Below are 17,936 nucleotides of genomic sequence, written 5' to 3'. Positions count from 1 at the left end.
CTTCAGTAGAGTGTGGTCTTACCCCTGTGTGAGTGTATGTGAATTCTGTGGTGGCAGTCTCAAACTTGCATTCTGTTAAGGAAAATGAAGAGACGCATTGTGCTACTTAGCAGTTAGCCTGCTGTGACACTGTAGAATGATGGAAAAGTTACATGCCCAGTTTGGTTTGTTAATGGCTTCTCTAGTATGCAGATAATTCTTAGTTTCAACAAGCCTGCCTGCATATTCACTTTTATCTTAGATGAGGATGATGTTGATCAGCACTAGAAGTAACTGTTTCTCCTTTCCTCTGCAGTCTTACATCGCCCAGTCCTATCCATAGTGCAAAGAGTGAATCCACTGTAGCCCCATCAGAGGAGAAGGAAAGACTTGTGATCATCCACACTGAAGAAACAGAAACTAAACCAGGTACCTTGCAGGCAATGCTTTACAGCTCACGCTTTCATTGGGATTTGTTTGTATCATGAACTTGCTGAAAAGTTCCTCAGTGACTGAAATGAATGTAGAGAATGTGATGCTGAGTATCTGTTCACATAAAACTAAATCCCAAAACTTTTAACACTACAATAATGCCATAATATGGCAATGTCCATGAGGCTTGCAAAATAATGCTTGGGAAATAAAAAACTCTGGAGAAGGATTAAGGGTCATATATAATTTTCACTGTAGGGTGAATATTTTCATTGCAGCCTCATTAGGCCATGTTGAAAAAAACATTTTAAATTCCCTTAAAGAAAGAGTCCATGTGAGCTTGTCAAGCCCAAACTTGACTTTGTGTAAGTCGCTGTGTTTACAGCGCATCTGTGCATAGGTCAAGTGGCTCTTTGCAAGGAATTGAACAGTTGTAGTATTGTTGTGATGTTTGCATTGAGAAGTCCTTGCTGTATTGCTAAAAATGCCCTGTGATATGGTCAGTTTACACTTAAAATTTTCATGCAGATTGAAGGAAAGGTTTTCAAAGAAGTTCCTGAAGTGATTTTTTTGTTTGTTTCTTTTCCTTCTCAGGAATGCAGCCTAATAACTCTTTCTGGTTAGCATCTATCCCATGAGCAAATGACAGAGAAGCTCTCCTAGGAAACGCTTTGCTGCCTCAGCCAGTGTAGTCCTGCTTCAGTGCTCCTTCGAAAGTGTTTGACAGACTATCTCAGCAGCTGAAGTAGCTGGCAGGCTGGGCTCTTCCTTAAATTCTTAGCAGTACTGTGTCTGCTTGCAAGGAATACAGTAGGATATTGCAGATGCATATCTACAGATGCACAGCAGCTTGCATAGGCCAATTTCAGTTTCGGTCAACTAGTTAAGAAGCACTGCTATGATTATTCCTCATCAAACCTCACCCCTTCTTAGGGAAGAAAAAAAAAATATCTACAATCCTGGGCCAGCCAGTGGATGATAGTTAACCAGTGATCCAGCTTATGCTGTGGGGATCAGAAATGGCATGCAAGTCTATTAAACTTGCTAGTAAGAGAAAAGTCTTTTTCAGAATTAGGTGTGTTGTCTACCTTGAGAAAGCAGTATTATTTGGCAAGTAGAAATACTGTTTAATGCTGCCTTCAGCGGGTCCTTGGTGCACCCTCTAACACGAAGACAAGCTCTTCAAATCCCACAGTTGCTTTTCTCCCCTTAGGTATTTTCTACCACACACAGTGCAGTGCATTGTCCGTTGTGATGTGCTTTGAAATCTCCAGTACTGAGGAATCAGGTGCAGCAAAGTTAGCAAAGGGGAAGGATGCTTGTCTTTGATATATGTGTATGCAGGAAAGCTTCCTTTGCATAAAGAATGAGGCATATATCTTTGAGATTAGACAAGATGTCACACGTGTAGCAACTTCCTTGATACTGCTAGAAGACATGCTGGTTTGTTAGTGATAGCTAGTGTGGACAGCAGGCAATTATTGCGTGGTGCAAGTCTTTTCTGGACTCCTCTGTCTGTCATGACCACATTCAGCTGCTCTCTCTTCCAGAAGAGACAGAATCTCATTTCCAGCCTGAGTGGCAAGCAGGGAACTCTGGGTCATATTTGGAGAATTCATGGGAGGAGCAGCTTTTGGAACAGCAGGACCATTTGGAAAAGGAAATGGAGGAAGCGAAGAAGATGATTTCGGGTTTGCAGGTAATAGATTTTCTTCTCAGTCAGTGTTTCTTTCCACATGCATTTCTTTTCCCACCAGCTTTAACTGGAAGACAGGTTATCTTGCAGCTGAGACATTGGCCTGGAACTCAAGAGAGCTGAATAGGAGTCCTGGTCCAGTGAGGTCTCCTGGGGTGATTGTGCAAGAAGTCAGTTGGTCTCTTGGGTCACCTTGGTTAAATAGGGACAGTGGCTCTTCCCTATGTCTCACCCTGTGGGATTAGTCCCTTCAGGGAAGAGTTCCTCAGGAATGAGGAAGTATAGTGTGTATTGGGGTATATTGGCTGCAGCCAGCAAAGACCTTATCCAGCAACAAAATGCTACTGACTAAGCACTCTGACATCTTCCTTGCTTGCAATGTTTAGGCTCTCTTGGCTCCTGCAATTGTGATTTGGTGCTGGTCACCTTTTCCAGAATGGAGAATGCCAAAACCGTCCTTTCCAATGTCCCAGATGCAATTTAGAAGACAGCTGGATCCAGCCACAGTCTTCCCTGGGGCAGGGTATGCGTGTCCCCCATCATTGTGTAGCATGCTTAACCAAGAGGGCCCAGAGAAGGAGGAAAGACGTCTGCAACTTCCCCAGCCCCAGTATATTTACCAGGGTTTCAGAGAAAGGATTTTAACATCAGTCTGTGCAATTCAGACACAACCTTTTCTTTTTCTTAGCTCAGGCTTCTACAAAACTCGGTGTTGACATGATTTGAGGCTCTTATTCAGTAGGGAGGGAGAGAAAAGGATGGGGAGAGAGAGAGGAAGATTATATTGCTATGAAGACTGAAGATCAGTGATCTTCACTAATAGTAATTAGGTGGACTGTGAGAGGGCAAAGGGCATACTGAATGCAGGTAAGAATGGAAGCACTGCAGAGAATCTAAAACTGCCTATGTTTAGAAGGTGATTATGTCTGTGTTGTCTTTTGGTTGGAGTCCAGATCCTAGCTGGCTTCACTGGCTTGGTGCCCTGTCCTGTGATGCTATGCTAACTCCTGTATGTGCTGTCGCTGTGCAAAGCACGTATGTTACTGTGTAAAGTGGTAAAGATGCAGCAGTGTTTTCCCACGTGCTGGGGCTGGGACTCCCCTTCTTCACCAGGGCACTTAGCAGCCCGCAGGTTTTGTTAGCAGCCTGAGAGAATAGAGCAGTCTTTCTGTGATTTGTGATCGGAAGTAATGCAGAGAGACAAGGAATGTCTGGAAATCAATCAAGATTCACGGAGCTGATCAGGGGCACACAGGCTTGCATCAGTCTTTCAGTGAGCTAGGCTGAGCTATAATATTTGGCACATTCTCTACGCAACTATTTATTTGCGGGACCTTTTCCTTGCTGCCCTGTTCCAGTCCCTGACCAAATGACCCTCAGCCCAATGTGTTTGACTCTGCATGGGGAGTAGAGCCTCTGATCCATATGGTAAAGACCCTGAACTCTCCCAGGAATATTCCTTTCTGTTTGTGCTGGGAACCATACTGCCTTTGAATTGTAAATACTTATGTGCCAGTAAACAAAGCAGAGATTTTGTGTGAGAAGCATAGGCAGCCGGGGCGAAGGGTGGGGTGTGGGTGGGTGGGCACTTTCCCTGTGGACAATGGGCAGGAAACAAAAGACTCAAAAAAAAAAAAAAAAACAAAAAAAAAAAAAAAAAAAAACAAACAAACAAAAAAAAACAAAACAAAAAAAAAATTTGCTTGGTTCACTGGTAAAATCTGGTTGCATTATGTGCCCACTGGGAGCAGGGAGAGGCAGCACTGGAGGGACTGACATGTCCTGTTCCTCCAACCCTGGCCCCATATTTCAGGAGTGAGGGCAAGCAGCTGGCATTGCTGCCCCCTCATCCCCTGGGAGTAGGAAGAGGCAGCTGATGTTGCTAGCCAAGAAATTGGATTTGATTAATTGATTTTCCCCTTCTTGCTCAATACTTAAGAGCCTCTAGTTTGTGAAAGTTTGACTGCAGTATCAGGGACCTGATGTACGTATACGCCATAAGGCGCTAAAACCATGGCAGCTTTTTATGTTCCTGTGTGATTCCTGCTTGAGTGTCCTGCTGGGAAGACTTTGGGATGCACTCAGAAAACAATTTTCCAAAGAGCTTTTGCTGAATACAGATTTTATTTAACTGAATTTAACTGAGTACAGATTGTTATTTGCTATTCAGCAGCAGTTGCAGCTCTTTGGTGGAAGATTCTGTCAGCAGGCAGAACCTGACCTGACCAGAACAAGACCTCAAGAGCCTTGAACTCTTTTGGGGCTGAACTGGAGTATTACTGCAAATGGGATATTTTGTTTTTAGCCATGGAGTTCAAACAGAAATAAACTAGAAAGCTAACTGAAAGAAAGAGGCATGACTCTTTCCAATGTGTCCAGTTTATGCAACATCCTGGCGCATACCAAGTGCCCTGAGTCCTGGAAGTTAGAGACAGAAAGGTCAATGTAAAAACCATCAGCTAGAGAAAACCAGTATGGTATACCCTGCTGGAGATCTGGCCTGGTCCTGGTAGTCACACTTCCTACAGTGCATGCTTTTTCCTCCTTCTCAGGCTGGATTTAGTCTACTATGGGAATTGGCATCTTCCTGCAGACATCTGGGCTACCTTGGAGCTGGCTTCCCTGACCATCCTGTTTCTAAAGTCTTTTGTAGATGTGTGGTTAGGAGAATGGCTTCTTTCGGCAGAGGATACTTCAGTCTCATTCCAGAAGAGAAGCCTTACAACGTAAACCTGGTTCAGTCTCTGCTTTAGACTGCAAATCTGTTATTGTAGTGAAGGCTAGCCTTGGACTGAAGCCTGAGACAGACTTCACTTCCTGAAAATCTGAGTTGTTGTCCTTGTTTGGTGTCTTTCTGTGAGGAAGAGTATTGGCTGACAGGTGTCTCTGGGAGAGCGTTTTCAGGGGATAAATCTTGTTCATTCCTGAAAAATTCTACTCATTTTTGAGGGGAATAAGTCAGCAGAAATGGAAAATGAAGCTGTTTAGAGTCTGTTGATATGAATGACTGTTATCCAGAGCTGCAGCTAGCCTGTTTTCCTTTGAAACCCCTGAAGAGGAGATTTTTTTCTTCAACTTCCCAGGCTTTGTTGCTCAATGGGTCTTTACCTGAGGATGAGCAGGAAGGATCCTTTGAACTTTGTGAACATGGAGCCTGCCCCGAAGAGCAGCTGGTGAGCACATTGCTGTACCTACATTTCTGTGATCAAGCTGCCCTTTACAGTGTTCTGCCACAGGCAGGTGTCCTGCACAATAATAACCATGGTGTTTTACATTCAGATCATAATCCGAAGTCGTCTGGACCAGAGTGTGGAAGAAAATCAAGACCTAAAGGTTAGAGGGGGGCAGATGAAAGAGGAAGAGACGTTTTGGGTCAAGAGATCTTTGCAGACTCTGTCCTACTTGATTTTTTTTTTTTTAGGGGGGGGAGTGGACAACACAATGGATGATGTGGGGGATATATTGTGTTAGGGCTTCAACTCTGTTCCCATATTCTGCTGTGTGGGATCTCCATCCCTCCAGGAGCATAGATACCTGCTTCCCTGAAATCCTAATTCATCGACCTGGAGAGCACTCACAATACTTGTCTGGGAAGTATTTATTGTATCCATATTAGCAGTTAATAAAAGTTTGTGGGATAGCGCCAGAAAAATATATGCTGCCTCCCCACTTTGCCTCAAGCAAATGCTGGTGAAGTCAGTTGCTGGTAAAAGTGTTTTTAAGTGTTACTGGAATTTAAATGAGCCTTGAAATATATTTTTTCTGCATGTTCTTGAAGCTGGAGAGACCCAGGTTGTACTAGCTTCTCAAAACTTTATCCAGGACAGCTGTTAAGTTTCTAGCCATGTCTGAATATAAACAATCTTTCAAGCAGGAAATAGATGCAGCTAAGAACAACCTGCCTTGTCAAGCTTGCCTTAGTTCAGCTTTCTGCTGATGCTGGCTCTGAGACCAGTTCTGATGCTAGGAGAGAAGTATTTGACATTGTCTTGAAGGACAGATTTGGGGGACTATAGGCAATCTTTTTCTCTCATGGTTTTAATAGCAGGGGATTAGGGAGCTGCTCAACTGTTTTGTCATGTTTGTAACTCATTAAAATGGCTCAGGGTCTGACAAGCTCTTTGATCTGTGGGAAAAGGTGGGATGTGCTTTCTCCTGAAGCAGGTGCTTGGGGACAGAGCACGCTGACTTTGGTTGATTCTGAAGGGGGGACAAGATGCCATTTAATCAAACTGTGTTGCATTTACAGAAGGAGCTACTGAAATACAAACAAGAAGCTCGAAACCTACAGGGAATAAAGGTGAGGAAAGGGGCACTTCATCAAATATACATAGTAAAGCTTTAGAGTCCGCTGCAGCCCATGAGTAGGGCCAGCAGCAACCATACACCTCTGAGGAATCTCAAATTGCGGAGGGAGTTATATTAGGGGACCTGGAGGTGGGGAATCCTATGGTCTGTTTCTGGCTCCAGGGAGAGACTGCAGTTGAGGCAGGCACAAGGAGTTAGGTCTTCTGGGTTCTGTTTCTGTCTGTAGGATTTTAGTCAAATGGTCCCTTCTTTTCTGTTTCCCCTGAACAAAATATGAGGTGTAGGATGCCTGCTTGGTTCTCATGGTTCTTTTCTCCCCCTCCCACCCCTCATCTTGGGGTACGCACACTAGGATTGGCCCAGTGAACTCATTAATGACAGCAGAGGAAAAAGAGCATGGGGGTATCCTTGTCCTCTTCAGCTGCAGTATTTTTCACGACTTTGGCTCCTGTTTGTTCAGTTTCTCCCTCTGGAGTTCTGAACACTAATAATCTACTCCTGAGCAGAGGTATTTTTAGAGCTGTCTGTCAGGCTCCTGTGAAGGAAGCAAACAGCAGTAGCTGTCCAAGGTAGAGCTCTCAGCTTCTGGGTGACACTGAGTGAAAGGTGCAGAATTAATCCTGACTTTGGCCTCTTCAGAGAGGATTTCGCTGCACAACTACGTCACACTGAGAGCTTAAGTTTCCTTGTGTCCTTGGCTGATGTTGGCCTCTTTCTGCGCTCTGGATGCTGCAGATGCATGGCTGGAGACACTAGCTGTAGGCCACTGAAAAGACCCTCTGAAGACACTGCTGTTTTCTTCCATAAGAGCAAATTGTCAGGCCACTTCTTGAGCAGGAAGTTCAGGCAGAAGCACAGAAATCCCTCTGTCCCAGGTGGCTAGAATGTTGGCAGAGAAATCACTTTTGGGTAAGAGAAAGGCAGAAGGGCTGAGAGCCCATTGGGCGGATGTCTGTATACCTCCTGCTCTCTTGGGCCCTTGGCCAACACTTCAGCCCTGTGAGTGGCCCCACTGTGTTATGGCCACTGGTCTAGGTCACTCACTTCCCAGGGAAGGGTCTCTGCCTCTGTCTTGCACCTTCCTACAGATAACATCTTTTCCTAGGATGCTTTACAGCAAAGGCTGATTCAACAGGATGCTTCAGTTCTTCAGCTAAAGCAGGAACTGCTGAGAGCTAACATGGACAAGGAGGAATTGCACAACCAGAACGTGAGTCACTGTGCTGCTGAGGGTTAGATTATTTTAGGAGGTTGGCGGCCCTGAGGGCTCCAGCAGCCACAGGGTGGAGTTGGTGGTTGCAGCAGAGTTCTTGGGGTCGTGGGATAGTGAACAACCAGTCAAAGGCCTCTGCATAGTAAAAACTGCACACAGTCTACTAGCCAGCTGTGAGACTCGCTGGAGTTTCCTGTTCTTCACTCCCACTTCCTGTCCTCCAAGACCTTCAGCTGAAACAAGGAGGGGCTTCCCATGATGTTTTCAGTACAGCTGCATTCTTCCTTCCTCATTGTGCTCCCTGGGTTAGCAAGTGGCACTTTGACAGGTGGAGCTGCCATGTACAGTGTCTCTCCGGAGAGAGAAGGGCAAGGAAGGAACTGTCCTGTCCAAAATGTTGCCATCCTTAGACACCAGCTCCCTTGAACTCTGCAGATGTTTGGTCTCAGGTCACCCTTTAGCACAGGGGGGCAAAGAGGTTGTCACTAACTCTCCAGGAATACCTACCTCACACATATTTGTTATTTCTGCAGGTTGACCTTCAGAGGAAGGTTGAAGAGAGAAACCGGTTACTGGCAGAATACAAAGTAATGGCACCTCTCTTCACTGGAGGCTTTGCTGAGGGCAGCATCTGGTCGTCCTTCAGTTTTATGAATGTGACTGCTGTCTCTCTGGCACTCAGTCACCTCTAGGAATGGCACTGTGGGTAGTGAATAAGTTGCAATAGCCATGGATGTTTGTAATGAGATGGAGGGATAAGATGTTCTTTGTGTTCTCTCCACAGCTTTTTATAGTAGACTTTTACTGTCATGGTTTTTCTGTGATGCCTTGCTGAGTATCTAACACTTGTGCAGAAGCCTATCAGGTTAGGTTGGGTCACCTGATTGTCCACTGATCCCTCAGGGATCTGTTTTCTGTGGGACAGTTGTCTGGCCTCAGTAATGGATCTTTGCTGGGCAAGGGGACACCAGGCAACCTGACCGATCTTTTCAAAAAAAGCTTTGACACTCAGTTCTAACATCTAGCTAGAAGTACGGGGTTACTTGTTGTGTAAGTCAGCCTGTAGAGGAACCTGATCCTGGCAGACAACATAACCTTCCCTGCCATGGGAAGATGATTGTGAGCCTTACTCACTGTCCTGTTGATTCTCTTGATTACTGTGTTGCAGAAAGAACTGGGCCAGAAGGATCGGCATTTACAGCAGCATCAGACCAAACTGGATGAAATTCTTAGGCAGCTTTCTGAGGCCAACTACCAACAGGTATGGAGCAGGTGGGCTGCACTGATGACCTGAGAGCTGGCACTTACCTTGGTGGCTCAGTTTGTGCTGACTCTTCTACTCCCCTCACCAGGTGGATTTGGAGCGGGAGCTGGAGCACAAAGAGGCCCTGCTAGCTCACTGCATGAAGAGAGAAGCTGAAGAGGTATGGGAAGCCTTGGTCTACACATCAGACTGTTGGAGTGATGTTTCTGTCCAGCACCCTCTAGCTACCTATATCCAGAAATCATCCACTTCATCCCAGAGAGGCCTGGCTCTGCAATCTCATTGTCAGTGCCCTAACCAAGGCAGCTAGGCTCCACAAAGCATCCAACTTACCAAAGCTCTCAGCAGTGAGCACTCTGGCTTAGCCTCTTATATCAAAATCCTAAGGGATGAAACAGTGAGGGGAACACAGGAGCGAGTGGAAGCCAGAGACTCTTGGCTTCTAACTTCAGCTCTGACACTGGCTAATGGTTAGACCAGGGCTTAGCTTCTTATCTTCTCCTTTTCCTGTTGACCCTGGTATTGAGCGCTTGGAACTGTCTTGGTGGAAGGAGTGCCAGCCCCAATATCTGTCCCTGCACAGTGCCACTTGAACACTGATTGTGCTCAGTAGAGCTTGCAGAGCCCTCTGATACAGCAGCAAGCCCCTTCCTGTCTCTGCCTCTTTCTCCACCTGTATGAGGGGAGTCATGTCTGTGCTCTGACCTATAGGACTGCCTGCACACTCCTTAGTGAGTGTATTTACCTGGTAGAAGATGGGAGTTATGTCACTGATGTGGAAAACTTTCACGCCCTCTCATCATTTTGAAGTTCTCAAATTGGGATCTTTGGGGGGGTTCTAACACTTACATTCCTAGTGGCACACGTGTCTTCCCCTGAACAGGTGATGGCTTACAGCAGTCATAGTGGTCAGAGCAATGGCTTCCTCCAGACAGCAGGAAAAGGAGCTGCTCCCACAGCCCACCGAGGGGTAAGTGCACCTAAGGAATATTTTCCCAGCCAGATGCAGATGAGGGCTCCAGATATCCTGGAAGCTATTATCTTGTTAAGAGATATTTTCCTCTTTCTAAGACCTGTGGCTTTAGATGGGAGGAAAGCAGCCTGGAGTTAGTCTGACTGACTTGTGGTCTCTTGGGCAGACAAATGACCTGCAGCTGGTTCGTGATGCCCTTCGCAGCCTCAGGAACAGTTTCAGTGGCCATGATCCACAGCATCACACCATTGACAGCCTGGAGCAGGGCATCTCCAGCCTGATGGAACGGCTGTACCGCATGGAAACGCAGAAGAGGCAAGAAAGAAGGGTAAAGGCTTCTTAAGGCACTTGGCTCTTAATTTCTGCCCCTCACACACAACCCAGAGCTAAGCAGCAATGAGAGCTCCAACTGGGAAGTGACATTTTGCTCTCACTCTTTTGGCTTTGCATCCTAGATCCGGGGGAAATCACCAGCAAGCAGAGCAACAAATGAGTGTAGAGACTCCTGGCCTCCCAAATCCAGTAAGTGCCTTTCAGCTCCTGCCCTCCCACTACCAAATTCATTGCTCAGGTTTCCTGGCCACAGTCCAGGGCATAGCATCCCCTTGGGAATCTGCCACCTCCAGCTTCTTATTCCCTTTACCAGAGCTCACTTTCCTCCCTTTAGTCATTTGCTCTACAGATTAGACTTCACTGCAAAGGAAAGGGGGCAGAGACAATCTATGGCTGCTTGTTAGTAAAGCACCATCACAGTGGGAGTCTGGGCCACTTCGGTAGCACTGCAGTATAAATAACTATGATAAACAATCACCCCTGGGATGAGTGGGAAATGTGATGTTGTTTCAGCTTTCCTGCTGGTTTGCACCATCTAGTGGACACAGATTAACTACAGTTGCCTCTTCCCCTGCTCCCCCCTCAGTGTCTAGCTCCTTTCATATACACATAACAGCACCGTCCTTTCTGACACCATGTTTCCTGGCTCCAGCTGCAGCAGCTCCACGTTTGCTTTTCATCATGAAGGCTGTTTTTTCTAATGTGGGTTGTAAATGTCACCTAGAAAGTCTGAGGTTGTAGGGGACTGTAGGTACTGGGGAAAGACGGAGGCCCCCACCTTTCAGCTGCATTGTAGTGTCCAGCAGCAGGGTAGCCTGGAGGTACAAGATGCGGAGGAAGGTAGGAGAGGAACTCAAAAGCCTGAAGTGGGTTGTGGGGAGGATTTGCTGGCTTCTCCCTCCTCTCCCATAAACTGCAGTTTTTAGAGCAGCCACAGTCATGTGTTCTCTGCGTGCAAACCGTACCTCTCCCTTTTTGCAGACTCCATCCCCCTCCACTGCAGCAGGAAATTTGAGTTGTGCAGCCACAAACATAGAATGTCTTGGGTGTAAAGAGCTCTAAGAGGTGGTTCCAAAGACTTGTTAAATTAGAAAGCCTTTGAATGGGTGTCCATAATGTTTTCTGCATGCTAGGAATCTTAAAACTGTAGAGTCACTCAGTGTGAACCTTCCTCTGCTTCAGCTTTTGGCACAGCACATTGCAGGGAAGCAGGAAACAAGGCAGTAGCCAGAGAGAGAAACACAAATGAGCAAAGAAAAAGCCCATGCACAAACACCCATCCTGGCCAACTAGAATGGGAATATGGGGAGGAGACAGATAACCTTTTGCCTTGATGATGATCAGTCATTTCATCCTGCTCTACCCATCTGCAAGTGAAGGCAAGTGATAATGTAGCTATACTAGATGGGGTACTGTTCAGTTATTTTCTCTTCCAGAAAAGTTCTCCTGTCACTGCTGAGGTAGTGAATAGAGTGTCTGTGGAGTAGATGGTGGCAGCAAGCCCCTCTGTGGATGGGACAGTAATCCTGGAGGACAGTGCTAGGCAAATCTTCCATGCTAATACCACAGTTGGATGCACCTTAAAATGCAAAGTTTTCCAGTAAGCAGGGGCATACCTGGCCCTTCCCAACAGGGATGATTAGCAACCCTCCTGAGAATCTGTTCCCATCACCATGTTCTCTGCTGTGATGGCAAATTTGCTGAGACCACCCCTTTTGTCTGCTGTTGTGGCAGGAGACAGGCTGTTGCCCAATGATTGTGCTCTTTTCTTTGCAGAACTGCCTCATTCTCACAGCACACCCGTGATGAGCACCAGTGCCTGCACCAAAGTGTTGTACTTCACTGACCGCTCCCTCACACCTTTCATGGTCAACATACCAAAGAGGTGAGGTCTGGCTTTGCCTTCCTGACACTGATGTGGGAGGTGCTTGTTTCCCTTAATGCATTAGTCTGATCTCTTCTGGGTACGGTCACCACTAGCACAGGTTTGCTGTGCATTAACTTGAGCATTGGATTTCATACCATTGTCTGGGGAAGATTGCCTAAAGCAGTCCCTGAGCTGATGCATTTGATTTAGAGACGTAAGATTCACCTCTTTTTTTTTATCAACTTCCAAGAGCAAGAGAAAGCAGCCAAGCAGTTCTATTGCGGCGTGTAGTGCAGGATGCTCCTGTCAAAACAACTATGGTTGTCAAAGCAAAAGGAAAAGTGAAAAAGGCAGTTTTGAGGTGGTTCTTAGTAAATCAGAAGGCAATTCTTCCTCTGAAGAAGACCTTGGAATTGACAGATGTGTTCCTGGAGGGGCACACTCTTCACATCCCTGTGGCCAGGGTGCCACATGCCTAGCTAGACTTGTGCTGTGGCTCTGCATGCCATATAGTTAACACTTGAGCTAAATCTGGTAATGGTGTACCATGGGATAGTGCCAAACTCTTCCCTTGCAGGTTAGGGGAAGTGACTCTGAAGGATTTTAAGGTAGCTATTGATCGTGAAGGAACCCACCGGTACCACTTCAAAGCCCTGGATCCAGAGTTTGGCACGGTCAAGGAGGAGGTAAGCATGGAATTTAGCTATCAGCCGCTTTGTGTTCAGTGTTACCACACAACCCTGGAGACTGTGGTCACCTCACTTCTAAACTAATGAAATCTTTGAACTTGCCCCCGAACAGACTGTCTATTTTCACAACTATAGATTAAGCTTCTCTTGTAAGGTGCTAAAATGGGATGTTTTCATCCCCAGCCAGAGCAATTACATGAATGTGGTTGCAATTGCCTGAGGGTTACAGAGCCCCTTGGGTAAAGAGCTGGCTATTGGCAAAGACAGTCTGTGACACGGCACTGCTCGGGGAACACTGGGCAAACACCCAGAGTACAATTCTAGCCCTTTAAGTGGCTTTATAAAACCTGTTGCAATGAGAGACACTTCAAGCAAATGTGGTTTATTCAAAATACATTCTCCTACTTTTTTTTAAAGGTTTTTCAGAGATAACTCTGTTTATGGCATCTTTTCCTCTGTGTACTGCATTACAGCCCTGTTTATGCTCAGGCTGATGTTGGTGTGGATTGGATTCATTAAAGGTTATTGGGATCGTTCCTGTTTCACAAATTAAGACAAGTGCAAAGGGTTACCCTATCTGGGAACAGTCAGCTGACTAGGCAGCCATTCTGCAGAAACAGCTGAAGATTGTAGTCTAGATCAGAAAAGGCATGTTTCCTGCCTTTTATTTTACCTTTTCTGTCAAAAACATGCCAATAATAATCTTGATGGTTACTGGTTAAAGGGGCCTAATCTGTTTGTTACCTAAAACCTGAAAAGATTACTCAGACATGAATGATGGATGAGGTACATGTTCTCTGGGCTGTGTAGTGAAATCTGAGCTAGGATCTCTGACTTGATGCCAGCCTCTTATGCTACTCACGCTGTAGAAGAGTGGTATCCAGACTCCAGACATGACTGGACTCCCTTTTTTTGTAGGTATTCCATGATGATGACATCATTCCTGGTTGGGAGGGGAAAATTGTGGCCTGGGTGGAAGAAGACCATGGAGAGAATTAATCAAGCTTTTAAGTCTTGTCACTATGGAAACCTGTAACTGGCTGCTGAGCTCAAAGAATGACCAAAAAGCATGTGTGCTGGAAGGAGTCCAATTCAAGCTGCCAAAAAAGAGGGCTTCTCTGCAAACAACGGGTAGTGAATGTTGTGTGCCTGGACGCCTGGCATCTGACTTTCCATGGCCAAATGCAAACAGTGTTCTAAGACTGAAATGACAGGACTGTGGGAAAGAAACACCTTGCTTTGTCCCGTCAACTAAAACCTGAAGGCCTTAATGATGCATTGCTCCCTTCCACTGCTTCTCCATTCCTGCAATATGTGCTGCAGACTGTGATCTGGGCATTTCAAGTCTGGTTTCTTGTACATGGTTTTACATAAATCTGCACTGATGGTAAAAATGCGAAGCTTTGCCTTCTTGAGTCAGAAGAAGCCGTGAGATTATGCAAGCCGAAGGTTTGAACAACTTTGGTCCTGGACTTGCACGTTCTGCAGGAGCAGAGTGAACTTTCTGGACATTCCAGAATGACAGTATAAAAATCTGACTTGGGGAGGGAAGACAGTCTTCTGGAGGTTTTACACATGGTCTAAAGCAAAGATCACCAGCTTGGCAAAGCATCCTTTCTCCCAAACTCAGGCTTCCATTTCCTAGCCCTGCTTTTCCCACTTGCTTTCCAAAGCTGTACTCACTTCTGAGGCGCTCTGGGTTTGCTTTGTTGCCGTGGGGACTGTGGGATCTTGGTGCTTGCTTATTTGCTGAAGGACTTCATTTGTGGGGGAGCTGGAATCAGCTGCTTCCCTGAGGTACTTATAACCCCTCTCCTTGTTGAGCCTCTTTCCCTGCACTCTCCTCTCTCCTGCTTATTTGCTGAAGGACTTCATTTGTGGGGGAGCTGGAATCAGCTGCTTCCCTGAGGTACTTATAACCCCTCTCCTTGTTGAGCCTCTTTCCCTGCACTCCTCCTCTCTCCTCTTCAAGGCAGACAGTTTGTTGCCTCCTGTGCACGGGCATCACTGTGTGCTGCTGTCCACTCATTGCCAGGGCCACCAAAGACTTATCCACACCAGTAAGATAAACCCCATCAGTTACACCACCAGTTCCCTGATATGCCTGCTCCTGGAGTGCCTGAAGGATCAGGAAATAAATGACTGCTTGGGAAAGAACAAGCCCTAAAATCCCTGAGGGTGTGTTTTTCTTTTTTTTTGTGGGTTTTTTTGTTTGTTTCTGCATTACCTGTCTCTGCCCTTCTGCTGCTGGTCAGCTGTACTTCCAGAGCGCTGGCTGCAATGTGCAGCAGACTGTTGACTTAAAAGGTCAAATGGCAAGTGAAGGCTCTGCTCATTCTCGGTACATGTGGCACTTCTGTGGACTACCTGTGTGTCTGTGCTGTGCATGGGGCTGGGAGAGGGTGAACCTGGTTTTACTGTTTTATATTAACATGTCCTTTTGTAAACATGTTCCTGTCCTTGGAATTATTTTGTACCAGTTTACATTTGTCTGAGGACTGTGGATATTTTTATACTAGTGCAAGTGCTTTCTGTATATTTCCGCACGCATTATACTGTGTTTTACTCATTTTCTAGTGGATGCTGAGGTGTTTTGTATCATCTCCTGTTAACACAACACTGGGCTCATAACTTTATTTTACTATGGAAATCCAACTAGTTCCTACTGGGTTTTATATTTTTGCCAGCTTTAATAGGCAGCAACAATACTATTTATTTTCTCACTGCTTCACTGTCTAGGAAGTAGCTCAAGGCTCTTAATGTGGCTCTGTGCCACACTGGCACAACACAACATGCCTCCTGTTCTGGACAATTTGTTATGGTGACTTTCTCCTTACAGACAGCAGCAGGAAAGTTCATCAATAAACAAGTTCATCAATGGGCTGCACAGGGGGAATACATCTCTTTTGGAAAAGAAACCAAGATTTTTCTTCCTCACTGGAAATAGTTTCTCTGTTGCATGATCTCTAGTGGGTTGGTAAAGAAGAGCATGGGGTTGTTATACTGAAATCAATTGTATTTGAATTGCAAATTTTTCTCAAGTGTTTCTTTCTTCAGGTTTTACTTACCAGTTTTATTTCAGCAAGAGCCATGCACCCAGACTAGAATTTTATGGAGAAAACTAAGACAATTTTCAAGGTCTGTAGTTGCCAGTTCCATACCCCTCTCTGCTACTCAAAGATGAGCAGTTTGGTTTTGGAGCACTGAAGACACAGGACGCTGTTAGTGTGATCAGAGCTTCTAATGGATAAGGCTTCAATCCTGCCTTGCCCATAGCTATCCAGATTTCCCATGAAGAAAATAGTTGTTAGCTGATACATGAGACAGCCTGTTCTTGTTCTTAGATCAGTTCAGAGAACTAACCATGGTCACATTTAATATGCTTACTGCTGCCAGAGAGCCAAGGACTGAATCCTATATGGAAACACATGTTCTCCAGCGCAACAACGGGCTATATTTGAGAAGGAGCAAGACTGGACAAAAGGCTTGCTTTTTGGCGCTGGCAGTCGTGTACCTTTCATCTATGTCAACATCACATGTAAGCTAGGACAAAAGAAGACATCCCCCGAGATGGAGCTGATAGCAATGCTCTGTTCTTGGGTTCCTATATGCAGCGCCCCTCTGTGATAGCAGAGGTAGAATTGCTGGAGTTGCTGTCACTGAAGCTGAAGGACTGCTACTCTGATAAGCTGTATCCCATAGACAGTTTGGGTTCAGCTTTATTTCTGTATTGACATTGCAGCACCTTAAGACTTTTTACCTTTGCATGATTGACAGAAAGGGGTCTGGAGGAGGTAAGGAATATTAGGCATGGGGATAAGAGGTTTCAGGTGGAGAAGCTGTTGGCCGGATGTTTCTCTCTGATAAAAGCAAAAGATGTTGCTTTTAAATGAGTTTAGCACTGCTATAACACTGACTTCAGTAGATTTATTCTGGGGATGCACTCAATATCATACCCAGGACTTGTATTTTTCACTGCTTTGAATGTTTATTTCTGTCCCAACTTTCTTCAAAGTTACTTTCCTATTCCTTGTAATACTTGTAACTTGCTTATGTAACATACATGCTATGTGTAAAATTATATTTTCATAGAAACTATTTGCATTTGTCACTTAGAAAGGGCAGTTACTCTAAAGCCTGTTCTCTAGGAAAGTGAAGCTTTATCTGTACATCTAAACCAGACATACCTGACTGGATAAGCCTTGGCTCAGTGGACCAAGCAGTTACCTCAATAAAATGGGGTTTGCAAACTGAGTCTGTTCAGTGCTTGTGAAGGGGAAAATGGCTTTGAAACGAGAAGGCACAGACAGGGATACTGTGCATAAATCACTTGGAGTGCTTAAGGTTAGCCTCCCATTGGTCATGGAGAAAACCTTTTCTATCACTTTTCCACAGTTTTAGGAAAGCATGTATTTTCTGAAACTTATGAGATTAGCAGACTTAGAATCAGGTGCCCCGAAGCGCAGGCTGAGAGTGTTAGTAAAATTTACATTTACTTTTAAAATCGGCATGGCCAATACAAAATTGAAACACAAGCTCTGCTCAGCTGCCTTTGGCAACAGCCAATTTCACTGCTTCCAGCCCCAAGGTCATGTAAACTGCTGCAAGTGGCTGAGCTCAGTCAAGGCAAGTCCTATGTGCTTAGGAGCGGCCACTCCCATCATTTAGCATGGCTAAAACAGCAGCAATGCATGTGATGGGATTTTACTGCGTACGGTGCTAGCCAGCTAAGCCCTTTGCCCTTGTGCTTTCCAACCCCTTGACAAAACACCGTTGCTTTCAAAGTGTAGGAGAAGTCTTTGGTCAGGGGAACCTGTGCTGCCGAATCCTGGGCAGAAGCCATCATCGCAACTGCTGCCCAGACTAGCCTCCTGATTCATCTGTCCCCATACAGAACAGGGATCTCGCTGAAATCTAGGCCGTGTGATAGCGATGAGGAGCATCCAAGAGGGCCCGTTGTCATTTTGGGTGGGTATCGCACGAAGATACGACGTACAGGGTTGGCTACGGCCCACTTTTCCCACTGCTGGCTGCGCGCTCTACCAGCCAGGCTGCTCTACCCCCTCCCGGTGCCGCGAGCCTGCGGACGCGCCGTGCCCGGCCGGCGTGCAGCACTGCGCGTGGGCAGGGACGCGCCTGTCGCCCGAGGGCCCCGAGGAGCCGCCGGCAGCTCTGCCCTCCG

General features: G+C 45.9%; 1 protein-coding gene across 3 annotated transcripts in view; it reads left to right on the top strand.

Moving 5' to 3' along the window:
• Nucleotides 1-13,971, top strand: part of DIXDC1 (DIX domain containing 1) — a 36,678-nt gene extending 22,707 nt beyond the window's left edge. For 2 of the 3 annotated variants that reach the window (XM_009275655.2, XM_009275664.2), the window contains 15 exons: nt 296-408; nt 1,962-2,110; nt 5,191-5,280; nt 5,387-5,440; nt 6,357-6,407; nt 7,521-7,625; nt 8,162-8,215; nt 8,797-8,889; nt 8,981-9,052; nt 9,776-9,862; nt 10,032-10,193; nt 10,321-10,387; nt 11,975-12,083; nt 12,643-12,751; nt 13,673-13,971. In XM_009275655.2, coding sequence (XP_009273930.1) covers nt 296-408; nt 1,962-2,110; nt 5,191-5,280; nt 5,387-5,440; nt 6,357-6,407; nt 7,521-7,625; nt 8,162-8,215; nt 8,797-8,889; nt 8,981-9,052; nt 9,776-9,862; nt 10,032-10,193; nt 10,321-10,387; nt 11,975-12,083; nt 12,643-12,751; nt 13,673-13,753 — 1,396 coding nt within the window. In that variant the 3' untranslated portion in view covers nt 13,754-13,971. Of the gene's footprint in view, nt 1-295; nt 409-1,961; nt 2,111-5,190; nt 5,281-5,386; nt 5,441-6,356; nt 6,408-7,520; nt 7,626-8,161; nt 8,216-8,796; nt 8,898-8,976; nt 9,053-9,775; nt 9,863-10,031; nt 10,194-10,320; nt 10,388-11,974; nt 12,084-12,642; nt 12,752-13,672 lie in introns of all 3 variants that reach the window. The other variant, XM_019471104.1, reaches the window with a different exon arrangement.
• The last annotated feature ends 3,965 nt before the right edge of the window (nt 13,972-17,936 follow it).

This window comes from Aptenodytes forsteri, unplaced genomic scaffold (assembly GCF_000699145.1).
Source record: "Aptenodytes forsteri isolate BGI_AS27 unplaced genomic scaffold, ASM69914v1 Scaffold715, whole genome shotgun sequence".
Classification (NCBI taxonomy): Eukaryota; Metazoa; Chordata; class Aves; order Sphenisciformes; family Spheniscidae; genus Aptenodytes; species Aptenodytes forsteri.
Note: the sequence above shows the minus strand (reverse complement) of the source record. Positions and strands in the feature narration are given on the sequence as shown.